The 17,402-nt window shown below is 42.7% G+C and overlaps 1 protein-coding gene across 3 annotated transcripts in view; it reads right to left on the reverse strand.

The window, feature by feature from the left end:
- Nucleotides 1-1,168: 1,168 nt before the first annotated feature.
- LOC105286893 (nephrin) overlaps nt 1,169-17,402 on the reverse strand; it is a 261,816-nt gene continuing 245,582 nt past the window's right edge. For 2 of the 3 annotated variants that reach the window (XM_011352184.3, XM_011352171.3), the window contains 3 exons: nt 13,539-13,781; nt 10,855-11,021; nt 1,169-8,373 (listed from right to left, as the gene is read on the reverse strand). In XM_011352184.3, coding sequence (XP_011350486.1) covers nt 7,984-8,373; nt 10,855-11,021; nt 13,539-13,781 — 800 coding nt within the window. In that variant the 3' untranslated portion in view covers nt 1,169-7,983. The remainder of the gene's footprint in view (nt 8,374-10,854; nt 11,022-13,538; nt 13,782-17,402) is intronic. The other variant, XM_011352178.3, reaches the window with a different exon arrangement.

Genomic DNA, 17,402 nt, shown 5'->3' on the forward strand with positions numbered 1-17,402 from the left:
CGGCGTCGAGGAACAGTGAAATATGAATCTCGGTCGGCGGCCAGTCAACGAAACCGAGATAATCAAACGCCCACTATCTACCATTTCTCTCTGTAAATCCCAGAAGCAATAAAGCCGCGGTAGGACGAGGAACAGCGGGAACGGACGGACAGACGGAGTACTTTTCGTGCCTCTTTCTGCTCCCACACGATGAAATGGATGCCATCGCGCGAGGAAGCGGACCCGGAGAGTTTTCCCGACGATTTTTTAATTACTCGCTCGCAATCTCGTATCGCCGGCCGACATAAACGCCATTTCGCGAGAACGACCAGCAGACAATTGGCGAGAGGCGAACGGCTGGCACGCTGAGATGCTGTCGGACGATCCAGGATTTATGTTATCTCCGGAGGACCTCGCGGGACGTGCGCGAGCACGTGTCGGGGAAACTGGATTGGCGGAAAAGAGGAGAGGAACATGAAGGTCGTTCCGGCCGATATGTAGGGAGGCGAGAGGAATCCCTTTCGGGGGTTCTCTGCGAGTTCTCACCTCGCAGAGCTATCCCGCCGTAATCCCGCTTTCCCAGGAGTCGCACATTACGGCGCGCGTATAGGTGCATAATAAATGAAATAATGAAACTCGGCGGCGTTTCTGGCGCGCTCCGTGTTCGAGCTCCGCGTAATTAATAGGAGGAAATACGACAAAGTGTTCGTTACGGCAGCGCTGTTTCTAATTTCGCCGTAGTGTAAAACACGATATTAATCCCGCCTGCTTTATTATCCACATTACGCGTTTTTCCTCGGAAACACCTGATGTGGATGTACATTGCGTATAATTGACTGGGACGAACGGCGAAATCTTATTATTCCCAGGAGAGATCCTTCCAATCGAGGGAAGAAGCGCTCGTTATGAAAGCAAGCCTTGTTAATAATAGATACTGTCGACATACTCACCTGTAACCGGGTTATAAAGATAGATACTCTCACGGAAGGTAATGAAAAATCAGTTCTGGCGAACGTTGGTCGACTTTAAAATTTTGTGCGCCGAATTAAATTTCGTTATCCCAGTCGAGGGAAGCAGGTAGACATAATCATTATTTAATAATATTTATGAAGTGAAAAAGTTTTAGATCTGATACTCAGAAATGCCACAAATTCTTTAAAGTCATCCAAAGATCGATAGGTAGCATTTGTTTCATTTTTCATATCAACACGTTTATTCTGATTACGTTGAGGTGTGTATATATTTATAGAGAGAGATCTATAATTATTGTAGATACACGTAGTATGGTCGTCGCAATTTCAATTTTTGACACGCTCGTATTTCTCTCATCAAGCTTGCAGATGGGATCACACGGACCATTCAGACAAACGCACACATGCGGACAATTATTTCACAGAAGAATGTACAAACGAACATGCACACACGTTTACTCGGCCAGAAGATTATGTACAATTCAACATAGAGAGGGGATTTTCTTTCTCCAGCTCTTTGTTGCAATTCTCGTCATTCACGTAGAACAGATCGCAGAGTTGTTTGACGTCAATCAAAAAGTGGGAAAAAGCAATCAAATATCAATTAAGTGCCAGAAATTATCCAATAACATATTGAAAAAAAACACTTTCAATTATACGAATTTACACTATTTGCCGATTCAGTATTTTAAATTGTCATTTTTGATACTTAATTGGTTCTTGATTTCTTTTCAATTACTCATCGAAATAATTATAACGATGTGAGATTCAGATCGGAATAATATCTCAATGTAATATAAACGTGATATTTGACGACGAACATTGGAGATGAACGAACGAGAAGCAAGTGGTGAATTCGGATGTGCCTGAAAGTCCATGAACAAGAGCAATTTTACACCGTGTAACTTAATGGGCAATTAATGTTCATTCCGTATTCGGAAATTCGGACATTGTGGTACACTCCCGATATCGGGCGAGTATTCAAAAGAATCCATCCCGTGTGTGGATATCTGTGCTGCGGGGATGGATTCCGGATTCCGGGAAATCAGAATTGTGTGGCGGTTATCGTGCGGCGGTGGATACGTGGACGCGCGCGATGAATATTCCGTAGCAAAAAGACTTTTGATGCTTTTAGGGCTTTTGAAGCTTTCGATACAAGCTAATAGATTCGTGCCGCGGAGGCGCCGCGGCGGGAATTGACTTTCAGATTCGATAAGCCGGCGCAGATTTCATGTAGGGGCTTCTTTTGAAACTGGCACACGGCACCGACCGGCCGCCCTTAGCCGGCGACGCTTCTCGCACGGATGCATGCACGCCGCAATGCAGCTTCGACACAAAAGCGTAACGGAGGCTGTAGAAAAACGAATGGACCTTGTCTGAACGAGCAATTTAACGGACGGTTCTTATTTGTGTGGAATTTCACAGGCTTTTCTCCCGGCGTGCTTTTTCCCGAATAAGCATTGTCTCGAGCGATTAAAAGGATCTTAATGAAAATAATACCTCGGATAATAATAAGTAATATTAATTCATTAAAATGTCTACGAAAATATTTCTTGCAATGTTATTAATCATGCATGAAAATAACAATCTCCGTTGGACTCTGAAATAGTGGAAATTCGAGTTAATTAAGAGCAAAATATCTCATGTCAGTGTATGTTTGCCAATTACGTTAACTGGAATATAGCGAGCTAGTCCACTTTTATCTGCATTAATTTGGTTAAGTGTGATTTTGATCTTATTTAAATGCCACGCGATATACATCGTGACATTTCAGTTCGTTAAAAAGTAGTACGCGCGAAATGCCTCGGCGTGATGACTTACAGCGCGATACGAATTTAGCACGCTTCAAACTACTTGAACAACGCTAGCCCGGCAGTTAGGTAGTTAGGTCGGAAGCACAAGACCGCACTGACACGTATCAGCCCGTAATTGCTCATTCCGCGCGTTCGTTCATTTCGCACGAATCGCAAAATCGGGCCGCGCCCGCAAAACTCGGCGCGCGATCGCTTCTTTATTGCCGTCAAAATTTTCACGGTGGCGAAACGAGCCGCATTCACACGTGGCCGCGGTATTTGACAGGAAACGTGGAATGTATTGTAGCATGCGAGAAGCGAGAATTTAGGGAGGAAGCGCGAGGAGAAACCGGCGCGAGCGATCGTTAACGGAGCGCGTGCTTAAAATACCTGCGAAACCGGAAGGACCCCGCCAATCGAACTTTTGTACATGTATGTGTGTGTGTTTGTGTTAGTATACGCCGATGTACGTACTGGGTGATCCAGTGCAGCTATTGCACTGCAGCTATTGTATACCTCGTGTGTAGTGCGTGTGACGGAATTACAATTCTGTCAAGCTGACGGATCGTTGCGATAAAACGTTGGAATATTTCACTTTTAAAAGTAATCACGTGAGGGCGTCTTCTTTGATAGAATGTAACAGAAAGGATATTTACTCGCAGGTCTAAGAAAGGCATTGTATAGTTGTAATTACGAGAACCTCTCCGAGAGCGCGGTACCTACGAAAGACAATTAAATTGCTGTACACGAAAATGAAAGCGGGGGAGTAGGGTGAAGGGTGGATTATATTTTACATCAAAGTACAATGCGCAAGAACGGGATGTGAAAGGGAAGAACAGTTCAGGCGGTATAGTTAGGTACCTTTTGAGCCGGGAGGAAAATCGATGCGACAGATTTAATCGGAGCACTCAAGATATAATTCTCTTTTCCTCGTCCACTTCGATCTCGTTCGAGTTGTCCAACGTGAAAGAAAAAGAATCCTCTCATCTCAACCCTTCCATGAATTCTTGAAAATCCTTCATCACGAAATAACTACACGATATTCTATCTGCAATGAAAGAAAAGCGCGAGCTCGACAGCTAAAAATAACGTTTTAGTGTTATATTTGAATTACAAATCTCACGTACGTAATGCATCTTGACAGATCCCGCTGAGATACTCGTTTGCAAAACCAAGATGAGCGTAAGGTAATTGATGTAAATGTCCGTTTACAGGATTAAATCGTAAAAGGATAGAATTCATAAAATAGTCAAGAGCGCACATATTCACATACGTATATATATTTCTTTTCTCGTTTCATTATTCTTAATTCATCGATCGCGGAGCTACCCACAGTCACGTACGTACGTACATACAGCGAAAGATACACTCACGTATTTTACACTCCCACGCAGCAACAGGCACACACGTGCATATACGCGTACGCACACACGTACATATACATATATCTTTATTTCTTTTCGTCTGATCATTAATCGCAATCCGATCGTTTAATTATACAGTTCCGCCTTCTCTTTAAACGGGCCTGCCTAATTGCGAGCGCCCAAACGATATACGCGGAGGTATTGTATTACGCACACTCTGAAAAAATATCTCGGCGCTGTACATCGGAGCATATATCTTACAAATTACCGAAGGGGCGTACACGAAGGAACGCTCGTCAGGTCGACTTTCGCCGGATTTCTCGGCCGACGTCAGTAACGGATTACGTCGTACGTTAATGTCAATTAGCTGAGCGAGAGAGTGCGATCAAGTGCTCGAATAAAAGGACTCACTTGCCATTAAAGAGGACCATGAAAATTGGAATGATTGAGAAATTGAATAGTAGCACGTGTAAAGTAACGAGCTCGCAATTTGGAAGCATTTCTTTCGAAGTTTCGCGTAGTAGTCATTGTCTTTTTCCTTTCCCGTGTTTACCGTTCTTCACAGTCAATGTACAGGGATGCACCTATATCCCTGGAAACGTACTTCGTAATGTCGTTAACAGATCTGCGGATAACGATCCTTCGTGCCTGTTCTGTCGTCCCTTGAAGAAGACATGGGGGTTTAACCTCGGGCATCTCGCAAATAAAGTCTCTCTTTTCTCAGTCTCCTTATGTACACGGTATTTACACTTTGCCCCCGTTACGTATGAACGCGGTGGAGGCTGATATATATATAATATATATAATATATAATAATATAACAATATATTGTACAGGTCGTACAATATATTGTATATATCTCTAAGATGTACACGCGTGTACATTTGTACGGTGCACAACGTACGGCGACGCGCAGTAGGTACTCCTCGATCGTTCTTCGTTATTTCGACGACGAACTTAATGGAAATGAATGCGACATGGCAGTCGTGTGGGGTTGTGCGCGTTTTGGCAGTCCTGGGACACACAGGTTTGTCCGTGTAATTTTCGTCGTAAAATAACGCGTGTCGTGTCAGTCCATTCGTTAAGGGATCGACGGAAAACGTGAAGACAAATGACCGTGAGTAATGAATTATATGTCGCGTTTAGTGTATCGCGATTTAACATAAACTGGACGCAAGTATACAATTCGCCAGGATGATAAATCATTTTTGAGTGTACTACTTTTCATCTATTCGGGCGCGTAAATTTTAATGGCTCCAATATACGCAATCACGCGAGTAAGCGTTTCTCTTGCAATATAAAGTGAAAATTCCAGCAATATACAAACTGATGATCGAATGAAAATTAAGCATCACTTGAAACGATTATGTCAAAGAAGCTCAAGCTTCAATTGAATTCAAAGAATACAGCACAATGATGGTTCGCGGATTGCTATTAATTTGAGGGCTCTGTAACGTTATTGTCTCTTTATACGGTACGAATGACGATCCAGTCGCAAAATATCCTTCGATCGAACTTAATTTAATTACGAATAATGCACACGGATGCTCGCCGCTATTGAACGATGCGCAATGTACAAGGTACCTTTGTTAATTAGAATTAATATACATATTTTCAGAGCGCGGTAAGCTCTTTATCTCAACGCACACGGTAATTTCGATAATTATTCTATATTTACTCCGTGCCCTCGTCCTCGAGGAAAAGTTATTATTTACAACGTCTTACGTGTATGAGGCTGTATGTCAGGTCATCTCAAGAGAGAAGTTCCTTTAGATTATCTATATAATCCACAAGATTTTGTAAAATCTCCGCACAGCGCGTTCCATTTTTGTCTGTTTAAACGCGCGGATATTATTCCGTTCACACATTGCGCGTTTAAATAGGAAAAGTCGTGCAAATAGACTAGAGGGATGTAACGATGGAAGGGTAAAGAATAAACCACGAGAGAGAAGATCAATAGTCTCGCTTATTTTATAGTCAGCAAATTTACTCTTACCTTGCGTCCATGGTGTGCAGTATAGCATAAATAAGCTGGAATAACTGTCGATATACTGACATTTAATTAATTATATGAGATTTAATTAATTAACTAACACAGCAAGTAACTGAAATTTTAGCTGTAACATGTTATATAAGTAAAATCAATTATACATGTATGTACATAGCCGCTCGTTACACATATATTATCAGATTTTTCGAAAAGAACAGTGGAACGTGTCAATCACTAGCGACTGACTCTGATTAATTATTTAATTATTTGGCTGATAATTAAACCGTTACTTCGCGAAGAAAAATTTTATTGGTCAGGTATAAATTTATACGGCAATCGAGGCAACCGGAAATTGGATGGTCTATATAAAACTGCGAGTATTTTTCGACGGAGAGAACGAAATTACGTGTAACGGCAAAACGAAAAGAATGTGTCCGACATTGAGAAAATCTCCACGTCGGATTTTCGTAACGCTGCAGTGCTTTATACAGTGCACTTGTTTCGCGTCGCAACTGCCAGCGCGGAAATATTTTGAGGATTTTCGCGAAATAAGTCGATTTTTCCCGTCGCGGATCTTCTCTGTCCCAGAAATTTATTGTTGCACTTGGCGCGACGTAATCGACACGATACGACATCCCGAGATAAAAAGAGAGAGAGAGCATATCGCCGATAAAGACGCGCCATTGTACGAAAATACATTCAACGCGACGATCTTCTTTATCCCCGTACCTACTTTGTAATACAAAGTATACTCCCGGGATAGAAAATCTACATTCACGTCGTAGGGAGACACAGATACATCGATCTTGCCTCTCGCGGTACGGAATATCCTCGGAACGCGAAAACTTACGTTTCTGGACATGTTTCTTTCCATCCCATCGGCTATTCAGTCAATCGTGGAAATTTTCCGTCAAATTTTTTCCTCGTTCTCGATTTTTCGGATTTGAACGATTATATGAGAATGACGATGTTCCCCTTTTAATAATCGTAATCGTATATCTTCGATTAATGGCGTATTATAAAGAATAATCTCATTAGATTTTGTCATTGTAACGCAATGTAAATTTCGTCGAATGTGTATACTTTCCTCTGCAGACAAGAGATTTTGTTCAAAGTTCGCCAGAGCTTGCTTTTGATTCTTGTACAATTTTATATTTTGCCAAAAATAAATAACAGTCTTTTGAAAATCGGGCAGTGATCACCTGTGTTTCATGGATTTATATACGATACGGTTTTCGGGACAACTTCTCAATATTTATGATTGAAGACATTTATGGATCAAGTTAGCCGTCGTACATTTCCAACATTGGAGTGTCAAACTCGAACGAACGTGAAAGGAACACGGTTATTCCATTTTGTTGTCCGACATTAAAATTTCTCGATATGTACTTTTCAAAATTACTTGGCTCGTCTGGAATTTTCAAGTTACATTAACTCGATAGGATTGAGAGATATGCGAGTCGATTGCGTCTGTGCTCTTTCATCGCGTACTCTCAGCTTGTTCGCGCGAGTCTTGTCCTTTACCGAAACGTCTCTCAGTCCGATCATTTTCCTCGTTGCACGATATCGCCCGTCACAATCAGAAGTTTGTCCATTTCGGAATATCGCCGCGGTAGACGGTAGACGACAGTCATCGTCGACGAAAGTTCGTAGCGAGCGATCGCATCGCTCGACATGATGCGCGCGATTGCCTCGCATCAGCGGGAACTCGTAATTCAACATCGCTAGGCGTTATGCCTTTCCCCGAGAATCCGAGGACGTTACTGGGTGAGTACCGTAAATCCAGGATAGGTCAGTAGGTCACGAAGGACGCGCACGATCGTCACGAGCCAGCAGCCGTATCAGACGTAGTACTCGTTGACGTTGAGCGCGTCGGAATCGCGTCCCTATACGCAGCTCTCCTGAGTCGAGATCAAGGGCGTGCGGACGGTGACAACCTCTCTCGCGGGATGATGCTGCTTGCTCATCACGGTGGAGACGGCCGTCGAGTCCTGGAGCACGCTCGTCGCCGACAGGGGAGTAGTCGCGCACGACGGCGCGCTGGAGACGTCCACCTTGGGTGGCCTGGCATTGTGGTCGATGCAGGCGTAGACCGTAGCTTCCTTGGTGTACGGCTTGCCGCCCACGATCACCCCGAGACCGCTGCTGTAACCCTGAAGACCACCTAGACCGCCGACTCCGCCGCCGAGGCTGGCCAGTTTCGCGTCGGTCGCCAGGGTCGACAGGGTGGTGGGCCGCGCCAGGCACAGCTCGGCGTACGTCACCTCGCCGGACAACTGTAAGAAGGAAATTGGGACACACGCTACACGAAGACCGTTTGGCAAATGTGGAAGATTATGCTGCAAAATGAGAACGTATTATCTTGCTTGTCGAAACTCTGATTAACTGCGACTCTTATTTTCCGCTGATGATATATGTACAAGCTAAATCAAAGGCTTGAGATTCATGAAAAAGTTGATCAGAAAAAGTTACGTGCTATAAATTACGGTCATGATGATGAGTTTAAGTCTCTTGGGAAAGATTCATTGATAGCGCAGTTAAAAGATAACCAGGGATATTTTTTTGTTAATTCTAGCTAAATGCGGGGTTTATTGAATCGTACAATAATCGCCGTGTACTACGTGAACCTCGGAGTCGGATTAGGGTTGCGGCTCGTGCATTGTTTCGATCGATCGAATCGGCCGTGTATTACGCAACAAGTCCGCTCGGATGTCTAATGACATCTAGGGAACGGGAGATTAAGCCAATTTCGATACATTAGCGTTGAGTTATAGATATGTATGTACGGGACATGATCCGCTAAAGTAAATGCAACCGGTATATGCGACACGCGCGTCCGGGCATTTAAATAATCTCCTTCAACCCGTGAGACGCCCAACTTTCGAGATAGAGCCAAAGCGTTTCGAAGAAACTAGGAGAATTTTCGTGGCGCATTTTCCCTAGTCTCGGGATTTAGATAATACGGACAGGTCTAACTTCCGGAATTTTCACTCCTGAATATTCCTAAGAGACCGCCCGGACTAGTTGGCTCGTATCACGGAAACTTTTGACGGCGGGAGTTCCTTCGACTGTTTAGGACAGAAACCCTCGAGTGCCCGACACCGTTTCCTATAAATTGGACGCAAAATAGCAGGGAGAATGCTCCCTCGCGATGCAAGACAGAGAAGGGCTGATAGACAAAGTTGTTTACTCGAGCAATCTAGTTCACCAGATTTTTACATCGTCGGATTAACGAAGGAAGAACCGAAATTCCGTAAACGTTCATATCAATTCTTGTTATATTATATTTCGATATCGTCGGACTCTCCATCTGTACTACGTAGGAATCTTTATATTTTAACGAGATCTTGTAAACTCTGACAATTTTCTGCGAATGCTTAAGATAACGAGAAATCCTAACCTGGCGATCGCTCGTTCCATTTCGGTCCCGAAGAAATTCCAAGCGGCATAATTGTAAATTATAAAAATGCAACAATTAACTGAGGTAGAATGGAATAGGAGAATCCTTAGTAATAATCAAAGTTTTCCACTCTGGAGTTTTGTTCTTGCCGAGGTTTTACTAACAGAACTTTAGATCCTCGCGGTAATTAGCAATTAATTTGGTGTGAAATTGAGGGTGAAGTTTCAGCGGATCGTGACGAAAGGAACTCGAGAGGAGATCGGAGAAAATTTGAAAGAGGGAACGCGCCAGTAACGAAACGGGAGGGCACGGTTTTAATTCCGACCATTTATCGTGGCGAATTATGGACGAATGAGCGAATTTGCGTTTATAATTTGCAGACGTATCGATCGAGCGCCAGCAAGCGTCACATGAAGAATTTCCTCAGAAAAAGAAATCACTCGCGGACACCTCTACTTCTGGTATCTTAGTATTACAATTTCTTTGACCTCAGAATGTGTTTCTGAAAATCGCGCAGGAAGACGTGGGCAGCGCAATTTTCTAGTTCCGAATTGCTGGCAGCGTTGCTTTCCGGTTGAAACTTTACGCAGCGCGAGTGCCATCCTTTCGGATGGATACTGTTATTTCAAACTACACTGCTGGAAGACTTTCTTGAAAACATTGGCCGAAGCTTTTCGCGCAGCTCGAAGGGAAAAGGGAATGACGCGACAGTACGACAACGGCGCGATTCGGCGAGCTGCTTCGCTACTTCCGTTTCTTTGTACTCCACTTCCTCAGTCTCCCATCTCATTGGATGAACCTATTAACTTTATTAAAGTCTTCCTCGCTCGCCGGACCAACGGAATTCTCGTGATTTAAACCATTGACTTTAATTGTTTAAAGCATCCCTTTGCTGCGTATTGCATTCAAACAATACGCATTGCATTCACTTCCATCTCATAAAATTGGAATTTACATCAAATAGTTGATAACATCCAGTGGAATAATAAAATATAATTTAATATCAAAGAAAATCGTTGATTTGTTGAAAAATCATCTTTGATAGAAATATAGCAATTATTCGTTAAAATATTTTATAAACAATGCGTTGAATTTTTAGTTTCTACATTACCGATAATTTTCAAGTAAGAAAATTTAATTTAACATTTATTATCATTTTATATCAATAATAAATTTGAAGTAAAAATCATATACAAAATATATCATTTAGAATATATGATTCGTGAAGAATCAGGATTAAGAAATAAAACGAAAAAAAGCGAGAATCAAGATTTTCTTGACTCTCGTTCTTCTCGGTAGGCGAAGTCAGCAAAATTAATAAATTTCGTTAGGAGAATCTCCGTTGCACGGTACTCACCGGCAAGGTTGGATAATTGTTGTAGTCGTTATGCGAATAGGCGGGAAGTCCTTGCAGGTGATTATTCGTCTGCTGGGCCGGAAGGGACGATGGTGGAAGACCGTCCGGTGTGTTTTGCGTTGCTAACGGCGTGCCGGAAGTCGAGCCGGTCAGCTGATAATCTGAATCTTTCGTTTCAAGCATATTAAAAGCATATTAAAATAAAATATTATCGAATGTATGATCTCTTTGAAAAGTTCTCTTACATTTTCTAAAATATCGAAAATTACCGTACAATCCAAATTTCATTGATTGTTAAAACCCACAGAAGTTCTCGTAAATAAGCACAACTTTTCAAATAACGTGGCAAAGTGTAAATATACGGTATTTATCGAAAATTCAATTATATTTACAACATATAAATGTAGGATTCTCTTTATTTCATCTACATGTCGATATGTCGATACGTGAAAGTAATAGTCATTATGGTAATAAAATAATTTAAATATCTCATTAGGAATTGTGATTAGAATTATTACGCCCAAAGCGCCATGGTTGCGATAATTATTCATCAAAATATATCATTAATTGAAAGAAGACGGTGACGTAATGCGTACGGTTATGCTATTAAATCATTTTAATCATTAATTTACATCATTTAGTGATGATATATTGAACTTTATCGTAATAAACTAATAAATACAAAGCATTACGAATGTACCGATACCTGATTCACTGAGGAGAGGTATGCTAATGCGATATATTAATTAAATAGTAATTTATACCAGATATAGTTTCGTAATTGAATAATTAACTAAGTAATATCGCATCCAGCGTAATTTTATTCATCAAGTTAACATGCCACAGCGTAATTTTATTCATCAGGTTAACATTTCGTTTAAACGAATTGGCATCCCGAATACATTTTGAATAGAAAACACCTGATAATCTCTCGAATAAAAAAAATAATTCATTTCATCTCTCTTTAGATAAGCTCGCAGATCGATGTTTGCTCACTTGGAAAATCCGGGAAAAGCACGTACCTATACAATTTTAAACCTATACCTAGAAAAAGATTGTAAAGTCAAAACCTTCCGTATGATTTCTTTACAGGTCTATTGCATAATTACACTAGCACAGTTCGCCGACGCGACTGTAACTGTTCGAACGTCACGTATTGGATTCGCATAAGCGAGCTTGGTGAACAAGTTGCTGCTGTAATCGGCAGAGTAATTTATTAACAAGTCTGGGGTTACATTCTATGCCAGTTATATACTCGACTATAACCGCGTTCGCCAGTGCCGATCCGGCGGTATTATTGCGAGCGACGTAATGACGCATAACATAGCGTTGTGCTGTTAACGAAACGCGGTGCGTTGCGTTCGCAATAGAATCCGCTGAATTTCCGGTCTCGAGTACACTCGCCCAAGTGTTTTCGATCGCTGTCAATTAGGTATTACGCTTGCAAGCCAACGGCGACTAACTGATAAAATTTCCAACGAATCGACCGTTAAGTTCACGGACTAGCAATATTAATACCCTGTTCTTGTTTTCCATGTACAAATTTTATCAGTTTCTATAGAAACCTACTCTGAATAATATTTAGCTTTAAATGTTCTCGTTTGTTTATGTCAGCTAGAGTATATTTAAAACTAGGAAATTAATTAATTAATCACAAAATTTATAAATCTTAATCCTAAAATTTATAAATCTAATATCCTACAGAAAGATTGTAGAAATGAAAAAAGCGGGTCAGATAGATATAAACGGATCTGCGGTGTTAAAGGGACAGTGAACTTGTTTCGACCGATCCTTTTAAATTATGAGTGAAATTGGAAATCTCTCTCTAATATAAAGGAAATTTGCTAAAGCTAAAGTACATGAAGAAAACTGGAGCATCAGACATTTCTACATATGATAATAATTAAATGTTCGATAATATGCAGTAGAGAGAACTAGAACGTTACTCATATGAAAGAAATTTGAATTGATTATTATATCGTTCTTGAGAACAGTATAATAGAATGAAAAAGAGGGATTTTCCAGAATTTATTGACGCCATTACATTTTTCTGCTATTGTGATACCGGCAGTAAATATATCATTTTTCGGTTTTAAATTATTTTAAATTTTAAATGGAGGGACGTGAATTTACACTACTCGACTATCGGCGAAAAACTTGAAAATACAGAATTCGCGTAACTAAAAATGCCTGCCGTTTAATTCAAAAGCATTCCGCATTACAGCAAGTCGCGTCACGTTGCACCCTAGTTGCACTCGTTCTTAGTTGTAAAACGCGAGATGCATCTACTTGTTTGCAGAGTAGATGCGATGTCGTGCGTATGTCGATTGACGTATCGCTACGTGTTATGCGTGTTACGTATATGCGTTACTCGTTGTCGTGTTGCGTTACATCGTGTGATTTAACGCGGTCAAATAATTTCGTGCATTGTTCGAATTTTTCCAACCATGCGCTTTGCACCAGATATGCATATAGAATATTTCCGAGAATTTTTTATTTATACATTTTCCACGTAAAGTCTGGTGTGTGTATTGAGCGATACGAGCATTAAACAATGAAAAAATAGTGGATAGCGTACATTTAATACAATATAGCGATCTGGAGCGGCTGCAAATGTACTTAAAATATTGACGCATCCGCTTCTTTTTCATTAATTTTTTACGCTAAAAATATAGTAAACGTACCTTTATTGGTCGGTACAACATCCGGATTTCTATCGTCCGCGTCGTAAAGGTCCTCGGAGCTTGGTGCGGTTGCCTTCTTCAATGGTAAATCGCCCGGCCTTTGAGCCCGTCTCTCGTTCCTTACTTTTAGCGCGGCCAAAATCATAACGGTGAGGAGCAAAAGTGCGACGATCACACCGATCAAACATCCGAGTAACGGAGTAAACTCGAATGGTACCGGAGTACCTGTGAACAAAACGCGCACTGCTCTCGTGCAAATATGTCGACGCATATTTTGTCGCTTGTGTAACATTACGTCTATGGTCTCTCGGAATATTCTCTCTCGAATCAAGCAATATAGGATCGATCGAGGTAAGATGATACATATCCAAGTATATCAAATACGGCGTATCGTGTAATAATTAACATACGAATGCGCCCGTTTCGCGTACTCGCGTGTGTAAAACGGCTGTACGTTTGCCTATACGTCTGGCAGTGCATTCACGCGGGACAGTAAACCAAGCAGCAGCAGCAGTTGGCGAGGAAAGCACCGGCGGGACAATTTTCCGGACGGATTGCGAGGGTAAACGGATTAAACGAGTTAAAGTCGCATTACGCCGTAAAAAGATTCGAGATATTTGGCCTGCGCGAGAATAGAGCCATCCGACTATCTACCTACCATTTCTAAGATTAATGAATTCGAATCCTTTTGATATCTCTCCGCGTTTAAACACCGTCCCGGGCGACGTTTAATTTTCCACGCGGTCGTCTTCCGCCACGTCTTCCCCCTCGTACTCGCTCGCGCTATACTCGCTATCGCTCCACCCGTCCGTTTTTTAATCTCTTTCCTTAGCCCCCCGGACCCCCTTGAGAGACATCGCTCGTAATTGCCACTCGTTTTAGTCATGAGCGACCGAGTGTTTTTACTCCGTGCTCCGATGCACAGCCAAAGTGCACGTTAATTTTTAATCAAGGCGAAAGTGCACCGAGCACCCATGATATTTACCTGCCATCTAGCTTACTTCGTCACCTCTACCTTTCCCCCTCGATTTTCGCCTTTGTCTTTAATCTATTTTCGAAAACATGTTTTCGTTCGGTGGTTTCTGTGCTTTCGACTTCCCGGTTTCCTTGTTAGGAAATTGTAAATCACGCGACCTGAAGATCTCTTATATCTGATTTCATATTATATGAAAAAACTTCTCGATTGCAAGGATCTTCGTCGGAAGATATTCTTGAGAGAGCGCTCATAAAATGTCGAGGTAATATGAAAAAAGCCAAAGAAATCATTAAATATTGTACAGCTTCTAATTTCATCTTTTCCCTTATGATGTATGGACATTTTTAAGTCGGAGAGATGAAATAAGTAACAGAGAAGCGGCATTTATTTCAGCGCACTCTTCACTATTCATTTTTCGTCATTCTTCGCCGATTCTAAGAATTCCATTAATTTAAAAATTTAATTAAATTCTCCATTTGTGACAATCGTCCATTCGAATCGCTGCAGTGAACATCACAAAATTGCAAAATCATATTCCATTACAAACAAATAGAAATATTGCGGTCGAACATCGATGATATCTACGATATCTACACATCGTAACGAATTATGTTTCGCTCTAAATCAAATTTTGTTTATTTTTCGTAACACGCGAGAGTTTTAATATACGCTTTCCTACCGATATAATATTACCGTATGATCTAGCATAATAGTCGCAAGCCAGAAGTTCTCGCGCCGCGCAAGTTCCGCGAACGTGGCAAATGGAATTAAGCTCGCCGCATCACCGTCGCAAGCATTTGATCGTATCGCGGAAATAGAGCGCTCTCTTTATATCTTTTTTTTTAGGTCGATCAAATTAAAAACTGGGGCTTTTGTATGTCAGCCGGGCTCCGCGCGCATATCGGCTCGATATATATTTACATCGTGCGAATTAGCGCGTGGTTGCGCGGACGTGCGAGGACCGCGTTCGACCCGATGCCACCCTTGATACGGGTCACCCTCGCGGGCGCGGGTGCCATGTATAATTTGTATTTCACGCCGCAGCGAATCGGTGGCACGATACGACGACGGGACGAGGAAACGAGATTTCAGGAGTATGCTCGTGTCCCGCCCCAGTGAGCATCGCCGTCGGAAGACGTCCTCGAGGCCTTTCCGCGCTTTTGCGGAGTGCTTCCGACCGGGGTAGAAGAGCGGGACGGAGAGCGATCGGTGGTGCACAGGCGACGCAGGTAGCTGATCCGGGAATTTTATTAAAGTTTCACACTCGTCGAGCTCGCGGCAAGGGGGATCGATTTTCGAACCGACTACTCCGCCCGCATACCGTATACCAGTTTATATACCCGGCGTATATACACCACGACGTACGCGCGCGCGCGTGAACGAGCGAGTGAGCGAGTGTGCACTCTGGAAACTGACCGAGAGACCAATTTCACTTGTAAATTTATCTCGTGCCTTCATATATATAATAGATACATATATACATATATAATACATATGTGCATGTACATGTGTGTACGCCGAGGTCGAGTGTATCCGTTCCCGGAGATAGATCCTGAATCTCTCCGTTGGTCGAGATCCTACCATCCAGAAATCTACGGGATGAATGCGACGGGAGAGGGATGAATTCGACGAGATCCATCCATTCGGACATCCGGAGCTGGTTCAACGCTCCACGTAGGATTCGTCGGCAATTCCGCCGGCGCGCTTCTTACGGGCACTCATCGTAGCTCGTTCATGGGATCCCGTTGTTTTTCCGCAATGAAATGTGCGCGTGTCTATTACCTGGCGCGCCGAATACGGCGGTTTCGCGCGAACTTGAATATGAATGTAAATTTTTATATTCCCCTTAGCGTCGTAGTTACGGGAACGATCAATCCTTCTCGAAGTTATATCAATTTTCCGCGGTTTTACGGCGAGTAGCTCGCAGTTCCATCAACGTGTCACTGTACGCGCTCGCTTACGGACGGTCGTCGGTCGACGATTACATCGCTCGCGGGAACGAGCGAGTTCCTCGCGTTACCCTCGTAGATCTTTCCCACTTTCGTAATTACAGGTGGACGGCGAGATTAATTCTCGTAATTACTCATGATATACCTGCCCCCGACTGCTCTCACTTTGCAAATATTACCTACCGTCGTCTCCGCTGCAGGACGAAATTTCTCTCCGTCCTGCAGCGGGGTACGGGATCCTCCTTGCCTCCGCCGCGGCATCGAATCGAAAAAATAAACCGGTACCGGTTAAATGAGCCACGTCGACATTCGTATTTCGCAGAGAGTAGTACGGCCACGGGCTCCCGAGAAATCTGGCCGTATAGCGTTTTACGCGCCGTCAGAACCGCTGGCAATTTTTGGCCGGAATCGTTTCATGTAAGTGGATTGGAAAACGTCGGAATAGATTAGTACTCGGCAACGGACGGCTGCTCCGTAGAACAATCCACGTTCGCTCGCGCACACACGTGACGTGGACATTACCTGCGTAATATCAAATCAGGTGATCATGCGTGTGTGTTTGCGTGTGTGTGTCGCCGATTGAATTTCTCCATCCAGATGCCCAATTTTCGCGGCGGAACCGTTCGTATAGTCCAAGTGCCCTTTAGCTTGCGAGAAGCGACGGGTAGAAAGCGGTATATCGAGATCGACCCGGGGATTCGGGCCGGATGAGCGGCTTAAAACGTTACACGGACAATCCGCGCGGGTCTGCTCGATTTAATTTGCTAATTCGATTAAAGCGCCCTCCGGTTACCCTCATAATTTATGAGGTGACGTTGCGCCGATACTGCACTTCCGAACGCTCCTGTCAAATTACTTATTTCGATGCAGGTACGGTCGATACGCCCGAAGCGACCGATTGTCTGATTCGGAAATCGTCGATCATTATTAGTCCCTGTC

Source organism: Ooceraea biroi, chromosome 14 (genome assembly GCF_003672135.1).
Source record: "Ooceraea biroi isolate clonal line C1 chromosome 14, Obir_v5.4, whole genome shotgun sequence".
Lineage (NCBI taxonomy): Eukaryota > Metazoa > Arthropoda > Insecta > Hymenoptera > Formicidae > Ooceraea > Ooceraea biroi.